Source organism: Takifugu rubripes, chromosome 21, assembly GCF_901000725.2.
Source record: "Takifugu rubripes chromosome 21, fTakRub1.2, whole genome shotgun sequence".
Lineage (NCBI taxonomy): Eukaryota > Metazoa > Chordata > Actinopteri > Tetraodontiformes > Tetraodontidae > Takifugu > Takifugu rubripes.
Window position 1 is genome coordinate 13,169,932 of NC_042305.1, and position 16,423 is coordinate 13,186,354.

The window sequence follows — 16,423 nt, forward strand, 5'->3', positions numbered from 1 at the left end:
TTCTAAATTTAAAGAGTGGAAGAGATCTAAGCTTGGTGTCTTTCCCTCTTTGATTTAAAATTCACATTTAGGTTGTGACTCTACAGCAGAGAAGAAAAACGGTGTTCTGGAACAATTCAACCGCACCAACTCTGTTCGAGATCGAATGCGCAAGTTCACAGAAGCCACACAGAGTCCAAATGTCCCAGCTTTGAAGAAGGCTCCTCTGAAGAATGGTACCGTATCCAGCAAAGGAGGCCAGGCCAATCTGTCAAGAGCTGCTGAGCTGTTTACACCAAAAACAGCATCCTGCAGCACATCTGGTGACAGACCGACAAAACCACATATGGATTCCACGTCTCACACCTCCGCCACATCCCAGAATCACACTACACCTCAGCCAAGAGGTGTGGCTAACAAACCTCTGTCTTCTGCTGGCCAATGGCACAACTCCGTGGGTGGGACAAGGCATCCAGCTGAAAAAGATGCTCACGCCTCCAGTCAGTCAAAGGAAGACGAGGCCCCAGGGAGAGCAGCTGGACAACAGGTCACCCAGGGAGAGGCAACAGACCAAGACATGAAGACTTTCCTTACAGTCGAGATCAAGGATGGGCGAGCTGGAGCCTCCTCTACACCTTCTACTAGAGGCAATATTGTCCCCATCACCAACATGACGCCGCGCATCACCACTAATGCTCTGGGACAAAGAGCAGGTAAGATCACTCAACATATTACGCAGTCATCGCTTAAAAACAGCCTTTAGTTTTGTGTGCTTATGCACCCGATGCAGGGGAAATTTTGTTATATTAACCTATGAGTCAATGTCAGGAGCTTTACCCCACTGGGTTAAATCTAAATATGGAAAATGTGGATCATTACTTAACTGATATCATCAACCTGGTGTCCTCTGGTGGAATCCCAGATTCTGTGGGAGGCGTATGAACACTGAGGAATCTGAAACAAGTGGGATGTGATAAAGAATTTGGACAGAAAGAAAAGCCCCTGCACAACTGAATATGGAGCAGCATGGTTGCACTGAAGCTTGTTTGTTGTGGTGTGTGGTGATGGAGGGGCCAGGGTACACAGCAGAATAGAGTATATTAGGACAATGTAGAAAGCAGCTGGTTGTCTCCGCACAATATGAATAAAGGTACTGTGAAATGTCTAACTGAATCAGCTTGCAGTAAAAAAAACAAAAACAAATGGTGTTTTATTTAGTAAGTGATGTAAAGATTCTCTGTCAAATTATGGAAGCTAATTTTTCCTTCAAGAAAATCTGCTAGTTGTAACTCTGTATAATGTCAAGTACATCAAAGCGGAGCAGTGAAAGCAGCACCGGCTGGGATTCAGTCATTGCATTAACTGGGAACATGAAGAGCGCGAGCCTTGGCTGCCTCCGAACTTCTGTTGTGAGCAGAGAAGCAGCTGCGGTTACAGTCTGTCCAAATAAGACATCGTGCGTTTCAAATTTTCTCACCAACTGGGACTTCCAACCCAAACAGTTTCAGACCAAAGTTGGACCTCTTGCAGTCCACAGCGTCCTAACCTATGGGGCGTTTTAAAGCTCCACTGGGCTCGTACACAATTTACATGCCTTTCAGCTCAGTTAAATTTAATAGTTTTGGGCTTCTTTTTTGGGAGTATGCGCATCCCTCTGTGACTTAGAGCACACACCTTTCTAATTTCTCTCAGACACCCAGAGTCTTGAATTGTGGTCCGCCGGTGTGATTTCTGTCCTGAGTTTTATGGCCAGAGGTGTGTGCGGTGAGATTGTGGGGTGTTTGACAGCATGTCTTTGGATAATGACTTGCAGGCAAATAAAAAGGCCTGTTTATTTTAGAGGTGGTGACATTTACGTTTCCCTGTACGCTTATGTACCGGACTGCTGCCAACAAGATCATGCACAAATGGTCACATTATTTTGGCATTATTGTTGTCATTCACTCCGTAAAAGTGACATTATGATAATATGACATCAGACTAGCTAGATTAGAATAATACTAATAAAACAAATCCTGTATTTTTTCCAGAGTTGACCCTTGGCCTCAGAGCAACGCCATTCAAAACCACATCATCCAGTCTGTCCTCCGGTTCCTCCATCAAGGTACAGTCAGCCTTTGCAAATGAACAATCATAGATGTGATTCAAATCAGCTCCTCATTTCAATCCCACCGCGCTTTTGCTGCATCCATCGCTGCAATCACCTATAAAGGCTTTAAAAGTGAGTGAGCCGGGACAGCCAGAGTGTACGAAAAGGAGGGTGAGAAGGGAAGAACAATGTTTATCAAACACAGAGTGGGTAGATGGTCACATCTGTCCTTGTAGGGTATGTGAAGGAGAGAGAGAGAGACAGCGAGAGGGAGGTGCTCAGGCCATACCCCCTGAGATTTATCTAGGAAATGTTTCCTAAATTACACCTGTCTGTCTCCATACACATTATTTATTTCTCAGCTCTATGAAAATACATGTTGACATGAGGTTTCCTTTGACCCCAAGAACCCACAGAGGCAACTCTCGCTGCTATATTTAGGCATTTTTAATAAGTATAACGTGGTCGCTAAGTGTGTCAACCCAAAGGGGGAGTTCATAACACTCCTCACCCGTCTTACCTCTGAAGAGCTGAACTCCCAATTGCTTCATTTTATATCTGACATGCTCCACCATGAAAGGAAATATCTTCATGAGGATGGGATTCAGAGAGTGAGGTGAAGGGATGTTCTGTTTACTTTTTAATGGATGCGTGCCTGTATGCTTTAGTCTGCTCATGGAATCGGGGAGTTTCTTATTTGGAACTCGGAGGAAGATCCGCACGGCTGTGGGTTTGATACAACCCTTGAATTACCTTTTCGCCATTAGTCAGACCTCTGTGTATCAGATATAGACATTTAATGTACAATAGAGATGTGAATGTTCCAATTTTCAGGTTTTATATACAAACACCCACTGACCACATTTCTCTTTAAATTAATTTGAATCACATTTCAGTGCTGCATGAGATAGTAACCACCCTGTACATTTTAGCATAGAGTAGATGTAATTATGTATCTTATGCAAATGAATCTTAATATCAAGGCAACAGTGCGCAACCTGAGCTGTTATGATCTCTTCCTGTTTGGTGTTGTTTACTGTTTTCTTTAGAGCATTAATATCCCTTCCTGGGGTCCTTCGTCTGTTTGGGTGGCCTGGCACTTTCTTTGGTGGTCTATTTTCAGCTCTTAAAACTTCCACAGTTTCCTTAAGAGGTATGCTTTTAGTTCCAGTAAAACATGTTGGTGCTGATAGCATCAGTTTTGCAAAGTGGACTACCTATAAATACCAGCGGTTCTGAGAGACTACTGGGTAAAGAAGACAACAGCAACCTCTAAATGCTGTTAGCTTTACAGAGAGAAGTCATTGTTACAACTGCAGGGGCAATAGCTGGTCGATGCCTAGGTGAGATTGAAGGCTGATTATCCCAGAGATCACAGCTGCTCCCGTCTTTCCTTGCTGACCTCTGAGCTCGGCCTTGAGCGCAGATATAAATAATGCCTCCGTTCTGTAACTGCGGAGATGACAGCTCAGTCAGTCGCTTTTCTGTGGTCAGAGATTTCCACTGCCAACCCCTGTGTCACGCTGGTAAAGTGCCCACAGCCATTGACATAGTTTTTCCTGCGGATGGATACAGACCTCATTGTTAACATAGTGCTGATCCACAACACATGCTGGCTCCCCAACCAACCCTCTGGGTGTCAAAGATTTCACACAGGTCCGCAGCGCATGGTGCCAGCTGGTTGGAAAAGTTACCAAGGAATGCACTTTGCTGCACATAGTTCAGAAAAAATCTGAAATTTGGATTGCAATTCTCCATCCTTTCTTAAATGACCCTTAACTTTCCCTCTCACTTCCTGTTACTGTGGGTAAAGTGCTCCAGCCATGTCGCACGCGGTAAGACGAGATCCGTGTCCTCGCTGGCTTTAACGCATGATTCCTCTGCGAAACCGACGCGCTTACCTGGAAATAAATGAAGCATCTGAGAATCTTACACCCGGTGTAAATTAAATTCTGAAATCGTAACAGCAGGGCAAGTCAACAGACCTTTTGTCAGTACTACGCAGAATTTTACATTTATCAAAAATGTAACTAAGAGCTTTTTGCTTCTTTAGTAAATCTAGAACTACATGTACCCTGTCATCTTTTAAACTATTTATCCATCATGATCAGAAGGCAGTTTGAATAGGGCAGTAATGTATTATGCCTCTTAGAGCCACATGTAAACCTTTGCTGTCTGCCAGCCCAAGTGTGAAGGACAGGGCTCTAAATAAAAGGAAATCTGTCAGAGGGAGGGGGAAGTTTTCTAAATTGTTGTGGTAACCACTCCCTTGCTGGCCTCTGTCGGTGCCCCAGAGCTGACCAGCTCAGTGGAATGAAAAGGAGATAAATAGATCCGCGGCACCTGGAAATAAGGGGTGGAGCAATCACTGTCTTGGAAACAGAATTCCCTGAATGCTCATTGGCTGTTTGGGGTTTGATTAGTTAAGAGGGGAGATTTGCTAAGAGTATAAAGCACCCGCAGTGTTTTGTCTGTGCAGACAGAGGGACAGAAAGAGCCACAACTGTTAGACTTTGCGTATCCCTTTGGCCATGCCTGGAGTGAACCTGGACTTCCTGCCAGCCACAGAGGCTGCTGACGCTCTGGGCAGCCCAGACAGTGCCTGTGCTGACTCTGGTCTGGAGGAGATGATTGGTGATTTACTCACTCAAGATGAGGCAGAGGATGAAGAGGAGCCTTTATGCAAGAGGAAGTTTGAATTGATGCTACAGTGTGCAGTGAGTGAGATTCATGGTGATCTGCAGGCCTTTGGGAAGCAGGTAGATTCCCGTTTGCTGGAGACAGCGACTCAGGTGGCTCCTCTGGCTGAAGCTTTTGCCAAGCTTCAGGAGGAGAACGCAAGGCTCAGGATTCAGCAAGAAACCCTTGTGAGACAAGTGGAGACACTTTGCCAAGTCATGGGGTTAACCAATCCCTCATTTAGTTCCCTGGCCGGCGAGGAAAGCTCACCAAGTCAATGTGAAACTATAATTGCTTCCAATGATTTTCCAAATCTACCCGCTAATATTTCACCCTGCACCTCACAGAGTGCTGCCTTGGAAGAAACACATGATAATTCATCCTGCAGCCAGCAAGATTCCCCAGCCGGTTCACCGCAGGACCCTCCAGCGCGTACTCTTGTAGAGATTCCATCAAGTTCACATCAGGAGTCTATATCCCACTCCCAGGAGTCAGACTCTGTGTCTGCCGAGACAAACGAACTGGAGAATCCAGCACCTTCACCTGTCCCTCACCCACCTACCTTTGCATCCCTGCGCTCTCTCTCTGCTCCCTCACTGATGGCAAGCTCTTCTTGTAAAGACGGCACGGTAGTGTTCTCTGCTACTGTTAGTTTTACCTGCAGACATTAAGATCCAGTTTGCATCCTCCAATAGCAATATTAGTTGATTATATCTTCCTGGCTAACTTTTGGTATGTGCCTGCTTTGTTAAATGACCTTCAGGTGAGGGAAAGCTTTTACGTCCCTCAGTGCAAAGATATGCACTATAGACTGGGGTGGAGACTAGGGTGAATCACTACCTGATGATGTCCTCTGTGATGGGCTGTAACTCCTAAAATACAGAGGGGGCGGTTGTGGTGCATCTTCGCTCTGAAATGTTGGCGGTGCTAATTCGTTTCCATTCAAAGCAAATCCCACGTGTTTAGAGCGAGTAATTTTCAGCTATTCCAAAGGGAGCCGTACTTTTGAAGTATATTTGCATGAAAAAAGAAACCTTAGAAACAATAGATAATCTGTCAATTCGACATTTGAGTTTAAATAATGGAATTATGCAGATTAGAGGCGCACAAATCTGAACAGAAACAAATGTGTATCCTCCTCTTCTGGATAGAGAAAATATTTGAAATAATGTCTCCTTTTGTGGCCTGTTTTATACATTACAAAGTGGTAATATTACATGATCCTAGACAAAATTGTATTTTGGCGAAGGATGGAGCGGACATGCAGCGAAGCCGCTCCGGACCACATTCACATCCAGTATATTATCGGCATAACACCCTGACTGATACATGCTCATGTTTTATAACTCCTAGTAACTGCTAGTATAGCATATTTAGCCTAGTTATCACGTTAGGCTATTGAGTATCCTGCTGACATTTTAAAGGATAATGAGCATTTGTGTCATGATCTTCTATTATCTGGCAGTCAAAGGTTCATGTTGCCATTTAATCCTGCAAAAACAGCTGGATCTGCCAGTCAATACCTCACCATGTCTTCATAGATTACCATTGCAGTATAAATATGATTTATGTTTTATTTACATAAGAATTCCCACATCCATTTATGCTGTGCCCTATTTTTAAGCCTACTTGAAGAATTAATCCTATACCCATCAGAGGAAAATCTAAACAAAAGAACATTCTCACCGCACATGCATTACCCCCTCAGTGCCTGACTGAGAGCCCTTGTTTGGCCTGTGTCGGGTCCCAAAACATTCCTTGTCGGTCAAGTGCCTCTCAGTCCATTTTGTTCCATGTCCAGAAAGTTCTTTAAACCAGTGACCACCCATAATCTCCCAGCACTGTGGTCATGCTGGGTACCAGCCCTACCCAGTGAGACCTGTCCTGGTGGGAGCCTAGGGAGAGGAGTACTGGCCAGTAGTGGATAGAATCAGAGCCAAATGTTGGAGCTAAAATTGGACTCAGGCTCAGTGAAACAAAAGCATGAAGTGCACATGCAGAGCCTCTAGTGTCGGCACCATCTTTACATCATCAACTCTTCAGGCAGCTCCTTCACTCTTTTGTTCTGCTCACAACTCAGAGATCCGGAGATGGATTGAATGTTTTTCCTTGAAGTTTATATCAGCTAATGCATGTGTCTGACTCTTTAAGCCAGAGCGATGGAACATACCCATCACATAAACACTTATTTCACATCATTTCAATATGGTTTAGACAGTGCGCATCAGTCACACTCCATGAACAGAAACTTGGCCGCAGCAAACACACGTGCGTACTGTCACCCTCTGAGAGGACAGGAGGGAATGGAAGAAACGAGATATGATGAGTGGGCCGTAAAAAGGGATTATTTGAGAGCCTATGACTCTCATTATGCTTGCAGCGTGAGGAACAATGCGCTTTTGTTCACATCTCCAAAGGCCAGTTGATGCATTAGCTCGTGTTTCTGTTCCCAGATGGAGACGGAACCCGTCGTGGCGTCTGAGCCGGTATTTTCAGTGGCACCCTCTGTCCAGGTGCCGCGTCACGTCCCCGCTATTCCCAATGGCTCCAACACCCAGACAAAACCTGATGAGCACCCTGGAAAAATGACAATGGAACAGCTGGCTGCAATAGAGGATGAGGAGCTCCTTGACAAAATGGTACTTTGCACCCAAGATTTAAAAGCACCACTCCATGATACTAAAGGTTTAGAAAGTTAGTGTATTAGCAGTAAATCTTGACAGTTATTTATATTTATATTCATCCCAGCTCATGTTAGGAGTGCATGCATAAATAAAGCAGTGCCACTTTGGGTTTTTGCGAGCTATGACCTCTTTGTTTGCATTCGTGACTTTTCTTTTTTTCTTTTCGCGACACAGCTTGATGAGTCAAAAGACTTTGAAGAGAGGAAGATGATCCGTGCAGCAATGAGAGACCTACGCAAGAGGAAGAGAGGTAAAGGCTCTCCTTTTACTTGGACCACATGAAACAGATGTGCATTTTGTGTTTTTGTGACGTTCCGGTATTTTTTTCCTCTGTGATTGCCGCCATCTTTTTCCTACTCATTCTTTAAATCATGTGCAAATGTGCGGTTTCCACATTTTTTCCCGTCTGTTTTGCTCTCAGAGGCCAGGCTGGGATGTACTCAAGAGGAAATAGGTAGGGGGAGGTTGGCATACAGAGTGCATTAACAGCTGATGTTCTCTTTTTTCACGCACCAGCCTGTTGTTACTGAATCACTGCAGATGGATTATGAGAGTTTTGCAAATGTGCATGTGTGTGTGTTTTGTGTGAAGACTTTGACAAGTCACTGCACATTCTACCATGTTTAGCACGTTAAGTTTTGCAGTGTTTTAACATTTTGTGGAGTTTTCTTACTGCCTTCATTGAGGATGATATATTTTCAAGGCCATTTGTTTCATTTTTTTATGTTCTGAAATGTTTCCTATAAATACCTTAAACTGACAATTTATTAATCCTTTCAGCTTTTGCTTCAATTGTACGTCACATTCCGATATAATATATAAGTAATTGCTGTATAAGTAATATATGTAGGCACTGAAAGGATACTTTTTTAGGGAAGATATTGCACTGAAAGTGATGAGAACTAGCAAAATTAAAGAAAATGCACCACATCTACTGTATAAACACAGTCTGATTAAAATGGAGGTAGTGGTGCAGATGGTGACATAGAATTCTGAATGTAATTAAAAACAGGGGTTGATAGCCGTCTGTTGACTCTCTTTATTTGTACAGTTCGTATTATTTGACAGTTATAGCTTTAGCTCCATAATCCTCCACCTTTACCCTACTGCGGCAGTCAGATGAGGTGCTGGCAGTGTGTTTTAGGACATCTTGTCCTCCTCTAGTTTTTCCACTGACATCATCTGTGCGCTCTGCTCTCTTCCACCCCAGATCAGAGAGAAAAAGAGCGCGACACCCGTCTGCAAGAGCTCCGGCAACAGAGAGAAGAACGATCACAGAAGGGCCGCGCTGGTGCCGGAGCAGGCGAGATGGTGATGAGGAAGGTGGAGAAGTCGGCAGATGGCTCCAGCCTCAGTCAGATTACGAAGACAGACCGCTTCACTCACTGTGGTAGTTACTTTTAAAAACAGAAAATAAATTGAGGACGTAGCCATTAGCTCTGTTCATAATCCCTGATAAAACTGATTAATGAATTTGTGTGTTTAGATGATGGGAGCAGATCATCACGCAGCACTGTTGTGGAGGCCAGTTACATACAGAAAACAGACAGTAAGTGGGGATCAGTTAATTTATTTTTAAGTAAAAATCAGTTACAATAGTTGGATCACCAGTGTGCGCATGTTTGTGTTATTGTTTCAGGAGGGACGGTCCAGTCAAAATCATACAGTTTCACCTCTTCATCCTCCTCCTCCTCCTCCTCCTCCTCCTCCTTTAACACAAGCAAAAAAGTGGGCAGGTAGGCGTAAAAAAAAGACTATAATTTTCCCACATTTTCGTGTTTGTACTTACTCTTCGGAGTCTCACCACAGCGTGTTTGATCGCGAGGATGACACATCTTCTCGTGGCGGTGGCGGCGGGCTGGCCGCCATCGAACGACGGCAGGCAGAGAGGCGCAAGGAGCTGATGAGGGCTCAGACTTTGCCCAAGACGTCCGCCATGCAGGCCCGCAAAGCCATGATAGAGAAGCTGGAGAAGGAGGGCGGCGGGTATGAATAAACAGATGACCACCAAAAAAAGAAAAGCGGCAGGTCAAAGCGGGTAAATGTTAATACATACCCAACTTTGTTTTCAGCCCTGGAAATCAGGCCGTCGCCAAGGTAAACAAAGTTCAGCGTTCCACCAGCTTCGGAGTACCCAACGCAAACTCCATCAAGCAGATGCTGCTTGACTGGTGTCGTGCCAAAACCCGATCATATGAGGTGAGCCGAGCGGCCGCGGCTTAGCGTCTAATGTCAGCCACTGATCCTTCAGCTAATCATATACTCCTGCTTTGGGAATGTTTCCATAACTTAGCGCTGCCTCCGTTTTGATTCTGTTTTCCTTCTCAGCATGTGGATATTCAGAATTTCTCATCCAGCTGGAGTAATGGCATGGCATTTTGTGCCCTGGTGCACAACTTTTTCCCCGACGCCTTCGACTACAGCTCTCTGAGCCCCAGCAACCGCCGGCAAAACTTTGAGGTGGCATTCAGCGCTGCAGAGTGAGTACGCTCGAGACGTTTGACAGGCCGTCGGCCTCAACTAACCGTATCATTCCTGAGAGTGTTGAGCGACTTCGCAGGAGAAACTGCAACATTTCGCCAGAGGATGTGCAGAATATCAAGAGAAACAGAAAGATGCTGATATTTCTTTTCTCAATCTTTTATAAAAAAAAATCCATTCCAAGCTTTTATTCAGTTGGGCTCTTCGCGGCTCAAGCTCGAGTCTCAGAGACGCATCAGAAACATGTGAAAGCTGTTCCAGTCATGTTCCAGAGTTAATTCTGCCTGTTTCTCCCAGGTGTGTCATTTCCACCTAATGGCTGAGAAAGCCCCGTTACTACCGCTCCTCTAATTACTCCACCTTTTAACCTCCAGTCTACGTTTGTCCTGAATTATGAGTAACTCCTGCGACAACATCCACCTGCTCTAAACCAGCCATCAAACCCCTCCCCAGGCCAACAGGTTAAAAAGGACACCGTTCCTCCACCAGTATTTTCCCTCTTTTCTGAACTCTATCTTGTTGTCTCCACCTTCTTTTGTGCATCACCCCGTTCACACCCGTGATGCCCCCACCCACCTGTGTCAGGTTTACTATATAAACTAGTATCACCCGGCTACAGCCCCACTTTCCAGTTTTGTGTTGCACCATCACCCACTTCACTATTGCACTCGTGACGCTCAGTTATCCCGATGTCCCACACGCACAAAAACACCCAGTTCTGCACACCAGTGTTTTTCTCCCCACAATGATTGGTTGTCTCTGTTTTTCTTGCAGAATTGCCGTTTTATTCATCATCCTGTTGTAGCTGAACAGTTTTTGAAAGCTTTGTGTCATTAGGAGCACAGAAAAACGGCAACAAACAAAAAGGCTAAATGAGCTTCGCCTGTCGCTCATTTGACCTTTTGTTCTTGTTGTGTGTGTTTGCCACATACTGTCAATATAATGTTCATGAAGCATGTCAACTCATGGATATGTATATATGTACGGTATATATATATATATATATGTGAACACAGAGAATGTAATGCAATTGTTTCTTTTCGTGTTTCTTTTTGTCTCACCCTCATTTTTATTTGGTTGCTCACTGCTTCAACTGTTTTTTCCCCCTCCTCTTTCCTCTCTTTGTCCATAATTTGTGTGCTCTTCTCTCTTTTCACCACTCCTATCTACCCCCCCATTCCCAACTGTGTTTGGGGCTTCTTTTCCTTCCTCTCCTCCCACCTCCCCCTCCACCTGCCCGGGTGCGGGGGTCAGGAAACTAGTGGACTGTCCGCAGCTGTTGGATGTGGACGATATGGTGAAGATGAGGGAGCCAGACTGGAAGTGTGTGTATACGTACCTGCAGGAGTTCTACAGGGGTCTGGTGACAAAAGGCCTGGTTAAAACCAAAAACTCCTCCTAGAGTCGCGTCCCCATCTAAATTTGAACCCATGGTGAGAGACGGGAGGGGAATCTACATAGGAACCACACTCTGGTTCTGGGGTGTATTATAATAATAAACAGGGTGGGGTTGGGATGGGGGGGGTCTGAATGTGTGTTTTTGAAAGCAGATAGACCTTAAAACAAATATAGCATTTCTGGAAACTTCTTTATGGGCTACTTTTGGGCATTTGATCCTTAGCGTTAATGAAACTTAAGCTACTTAAGTCCAAGACACCAAACATGGTGCGTGCATGCGTGCGTGCGTGCATGCACGCGTGTGTGGCTGTGTCCAGGCAGAAAGCCAGGATGATCTGCAGCTCAACACTTTAAAAGGAACTGCTGCATCACAACGTTTCAAACCGGGGAATAAGGAAATAAAGCAGAGTGGAAAGCCTGCGCTGGAAGCTCATCCGTTGACTTTTTAATCAAGCGTGTGTTTACAGGTGTTTATGCACTTGGCTTGTAAAAGCTTTTAAAGATATTGCACAGCAATATTTACAGGCCAAATGACACGGGGCCTTAGATGACAAAAGAGACTTTATGACACTGACATTTATTTCTTATGCCAAAAGATTTATACTGGTGCTGTCCCAGTTACTGCAGTCCCTGTGCAGGATGTTTACAGCATATGGAGATGGTGCCACCATGTGGTCGTTTGCTGCATAACTCCCGCAGCACATCAGTCCTCTTAAACTGTTTAGACTTTTCTTTGTTATTTGTAGGAAGCATTTAAGAGTATTAAGTAGAAAAGTAGAGGTTTGAATCCGACATAGAAAGCGATTAACTGAAACATAAATTCAGCAGAGCTTTGCAGAAGTTTGTTGGTGCGAATGTTAAAATATGTACATTTGTGTTCCCATAAACACGATCTCGCTCTGCTTTACAGGACTTACGCCAAGTGCATGCCTCTGCTGGAGGTGGAGGACATGATGATCATGGGGAATAAACCCGACTCCAAGTGTGTCTTCACCTACGTACAGTCTCTGATCAACCACCTGCGCAGACACGAGATGTCCATGGGTCGGCCGTGCGACCTCTGACCTGTGCTCAATCAAGCCTTCAGTCCCTTCGCGGCGTCCCCTTCCCCACTCTTCATAATGTCGTTACTGGTCACATAGGTTCACATCCCTGATAGACGGGGTGGGGATCGTGTGTATGTGCACGTGTGTGCCCGTCTACCAGTTTGCTTATTATCTCTGTCGGCGTTGGTGACGTGTGTAATTTACTGTATCTCAGTTGTGTTTTGTAACACAAGGTCCACTTTTGTCTACGGTTTTTACGAGTTACCTTTTCAGGTTCTAAATATTACTTTTATATACTCCAGCTCATCAAGCTTTGAAGTCGGTGGTACGTGCACCTACTGTCACTAAAAAAGAGCAGCGAGAGAAAGGAAAAATATTTTAGCATTTCCCCTTTTAATTTATTAATACCTACAACTTTATATGCTACACTTGCGTAATTCTGATTTCTTAATGATGCTGTAATTTTCACTAAATCTGGTCTTTATTTAGGTACTTTTTCCAACTTGGGTTGCTTGAAGAACTTTCTGTAAGTTATTCTTTTTATGGTGATTTATTATGAGTTAGTATATGTATTAGCACAGGAATATTGTTTTGCTGTTGAAATGGAAACAACAAAGGTCTGTTTTTGCAGTCCAACTCAAAATCTTTTCACTGTTCTCTAATCTACAGAGCTACTGAGAACATATTTAGACTTAAAAAAACCAAGTACACGTCCCGTATACCTCTTATATATACATGCAGAGAATTCTGTTTTACACAACTGGCCCCACGTTTGCAAAGACTCACAGCACCAGCGTCTTGCCCTGCTAATCTCACAGCTCTTTCAGAGGGCTCCTTATTTATGGTTGAGTAAATGTCTTAGAAATGTCTCATTGTTTGTTCTCTGCTTTAACGCGTGAGCTCTGCTGTCTCGGAGGAAAATTGAGTCTTATATATAATAATAATCTGCTAATTGTAAATTTACCAACACATGGCTAAGATTATTTTTATTGTTATTACTGATTAATTTTATTGCATTTGTAAAAGTGGGTGATCTGATTTTAAGGAAATGCATTTCCGGAGTTGTGTACTGATAAGTAGAAATTAAGATTTATTATACTGCCGCCCTCTGAAAGACCTACTTTCTACAGAACAGTGAGTGATGTATATAAGAGCTTAAACGCGTTCATGAGTTCATGTTTCTGTTTACCACAGGTAAATGTGAATTAAAGCAGTTTGATAAACGAGTTTAAGGAATCGCCATTTATCTAAACGCCTTAAAAAAAACGACCTCCTCGTGATCCTCCAATGTGTTTTTACTCATTCACTAAAATGCCCTTAAAAGCAAATATTCAACACATTGGGGTTTTTTCCACCCACTCTTTATTGATTTGAAACACTTCCACTTGAATCGTCCTGCGTGTTTGTTCGACCCACCGGAACAGCGAGCATCAGCCTCAGGCCTGGCAGGTTTCAGCGCGAGGCTTCATTTAGTTTCACAGCAGGTAGGGAACAACTCAACACACACGAAAGGTCAAGTGGGGGCGAGAAGGCAGAAGATGCGACACGCGATGGTACAAAATGCCAATATTTCCTGTCTTTCCATTTACAATGAGGACACATGACAAATTAATGCTGAATAAAAATAACAGACTATCGGGACGATTTTAGGGAGCTTGTGCTGACTTGAGGAGCTAATCTACAATCTGCTGGCCTCGTTTTAACATGGCAGAAATTTCTAACTTCAATAATCAGCTGGTCATGTGTGAGAGATTTACTTCTCTCTTGTTGACTGGTTATAGGTCAATGTGCTTCTCTTCTGTTTTGGGGTCAGAGGAGGCGTTTTCCGTGACGGGAGAGGAGGTGGCGGGTTTGTAGGCTTCCTCGTCTTTAAACGGGCTGTCCTTGGCAGGAGAGAAGCGGAACTCTTCTGGCACTTCATCCTCTGGTTGAGCCCTCTTGTAGAAACCCAGTTCCCCCAACAGAGCGTTGATTTCTGAGCGAGTCATGTCGGAGAGGGCGATCCTCTGTGAGCACACACACACACAAACAAACACATGTTTATTTGACGGCTGCAGTGAGCCAGATCTTATGTACTGGAGCCTTTCTGATACAACTTGAAGCTCTGGTACTTCTACAAACTTTGATAATATTAAAGAGGATAATACAGAGCAGCACTGAGTGAACAGACTCATTTAAAATAAGTATGATCTTGAAAACAAATTTCTCCATTATACATTTGTAGACTACTGCCCCCGTGTGGCCAAATGTATAATGCATTATAAGAATTCTATTGTAGTTCACAGCATCTGGTATGTGAATCGATGCATTCAGTAATTTTGGAGAGAACCTTGATCATTAAATGTATAAACTAATATAAAAAGGACAAAACAAGCACAAAACTGAATCTCACATCAAGCTCTTCATAGTAGTGGTTCAGGAGGACAAGCTCAGGGTCGGCCCCAGGAATGTGCTTCATCACCAGGTTGTGGCTGAGGTTGCGATCAAGGATTTGTGCAGAAAGAAAACGCTGAAATATTTCTCGAAACATCCTGTGAACATTCTCTAGAGCAGCCTTAAATCGTTCAGTATCAGTTTGAAAGGATACTAAAGAGGAATGTCCTGGGTCACAAAGGCTTTGACCTGCACACAGACGACAGTCAGTCCCAGCATGTGAAAATATACATACAAAGATGGTGTTTTATTGTTTTTCGCTCCCATGGGTCACATAACAGATGGTAACCTGCCTCTCTGAGCCTGTTCAGCTGTCATCCACCACATGTCTGGGGAGAAAAACCAACAATCAAACGTTGCATTCTTACATTTCTATTAATATTTTTCCCCCCTTGAATGTTTAACTGCTATTTGTGCCGAAGAGTTTGCACATGATGATTTCACGCCCTGGATATGTTATTCTGGCATATTGAGTATCATGTATGGCTGTAATAGTAAACTCAGAGCTTTTCTTTTGTGGGGGGGGGGGGGGGAGAGAGATTTGATGACACCCTGAAGAGAAGAACCACTTTTTTTAACAAAGAGAAGCATAACGTTACAGCCTCATTTGTGTGCTAACCTCCCCAGTCCCCAGGGACTTGAAAATAGAGAATATCTGTCTGTACATTCTCCTCTTTTTCAATCCGAGGTGTGAAAAGCTGCGAGTGCATGTGAAGCGGTCTATACGCATGCGTCATGCACAGACACGTAAGACATTTAAAACCATCTATTTCCCCAATTATCGAAGAGAGACGGCAGACTCACGCCCATGACCTAATACTCGCAGTCAATATTAATAAGGCGGTTAATGATCTGTTCCGTAATGAACACTGTGTTACCTCCACTCTGGCTTTGGCGAGTCCGTCCAGTTTCTTCAGATCCACTTGGTATGCTGAGACGCAGTGGAGGAAACTTGCCAACACGATCAGCCACATTGTTCCACGCTGTTCCGCTTCGGTTCGGGGGACGCGGACCTGTGCTCGGCTCCGGAACCAAAGCCTGGAGATGTTTGGAAGCAGGCCTGAGAGGTGGCTGGATCTGAGGAGAGGCGGAGAGATGATGCGCTCGGATGTTACGTCCGGACCTCTTGCCACGTCAAATGTTGCTTTGTTAGAGGCGTGGAGAGGCCGCTCATTGGTTATCTGCCACGATCGCAATCAAGACCACGATTATTATGACATTTTTGAAACCCAATTGTAGGTAATAAAACGAAACCAAGGCAATGCGATATTGCATCAAACCAGAAGAAAATGTCAAGGTTTTATTTGCCTTTATTTTACCTGATCGTCTTTAGCTAGAGCTGTTGACGTAATTGTGAGGCTGGGGATGTGGACTTTTACAGACTTCTACGTTGTCATGGTTTTATAGGTTGCAAAGGCTGCACAATAAAGTCTAAACCGCTGTAAAGGAAGGAAAAACCTAGGGGCTGGAATGTTTAAAAAAGAGAGCGAGAACTGATCAGATTACGGTCTCCAACTAATAGCATACTTTTAATTAATACTGTTAGTGGGTGCATGGTTGTATCGCGCGTTCAAGACCCTGACCTTTATAAGTCAACAATTTCCCATTTACCGTCCACAGCGTACGGGACACTT

At 44.1% G+C, this 16,423-nt stretch overlaps 2 protein-coding genes across 7 annotated transcripts in view; one reads left to right on the forward strand and one right to left on the reverse strand.

Annotated features, from left to right (window-relative positions):
* The window catches only part of smtnb (smoothelin b), a 35,423-nt gene extending 22,365 nt beyond the window's left edge, over positions 1 to 13,058 (forward strand). For 3 of the 6 annotated variants that reach the window (XM_029829051.1, XM_029829054.1, XM_029829055.1), the window contains 12 exons: positions 72 to 692; positions 2,010 to 2,083; positions 7,201 to 7,386; positions 7,606 to 7,681; positions 7,853 to 7,885; positions 8,642 to 8,821; positions 8,918 to 8,980; positions 9,071 to 9,167; positions 9,241 to 9,417; positions 9,504 to 9,630; positions 9,760 to 9,911; positions 12,221 to 13,058. In XM_029829051.1, the coding sequence (XP_029684911.1) occupies positions 72 to 692; positions 2,010 to 2,083; positions 7,201 to 7,386; positions 7,606 to 7,681; positions 7,853 to 7,885; positions 8,642 to 8,821; positions 8,918 to 8,980; positions 9,071 to 9,167; positions 9,241 to 9,417; positions 9,504 to 9,630; positions 9,760 to 9,911; positions 12,221 to 12,374 (1,940 nt within the window). In that variant the 3' untranslated portion in view covers positions 12,375 to 13,058. Of the gene's footprint in view, positions 1 to 71; positions 693 to 2,009; positions 2,084 to 7,200; positions 7,387 to 7,605; positions 7,682 to 7,852; positions 7,886 to 8,641; positions 8,822 to 8,917; positions 8,981 to 9,070; positions 9,168 to 9,240; positions 9,418 to 9,503; positions 9,631 to 9,759; positions 9,912 to 11,166; positions 11,346 to 12,220 lie in introns of all 6 variants that reach the window. The other 3 variants (XM_029829053.1, XM_011615689.2, XM_011615688.2) reach the window with 3 other exon arrangements.
* Positions 13,059 to 13,701: 643 nt separating this feature from the next.
* selenom (selenoprotein M) lies at positions 13,702 to 16,312 on the reverse strand. Its single transcript, XM_011615690.2, has 6 exons — positions 16,109 to 16,312; positions 15,668 to 15,866; positions 15,083 to 15,118; positions 14,944 to 14,978; positions 14,749 to 14,827; positions 13,702 to 14,362 (listed from the first exon to the last, which is right to left on the reverse strand). The coding sequence occupies exons 2-6, from the start codon at positions 15,761 to 15,763 to the stop codon at positions 14,132 to 14,134; spliced, it is 477 nt and encodes a 158-aa protein (XP_011613992.2). The 5' UTR covers positions 15,764 to 15,866; positions 16,109 to 16,312; the 3' UTR covers positions 13,702 to 14,131.
* Between the last annotated feature and the right edge of the window lie 111 nt (positions 16,313 to 16,423).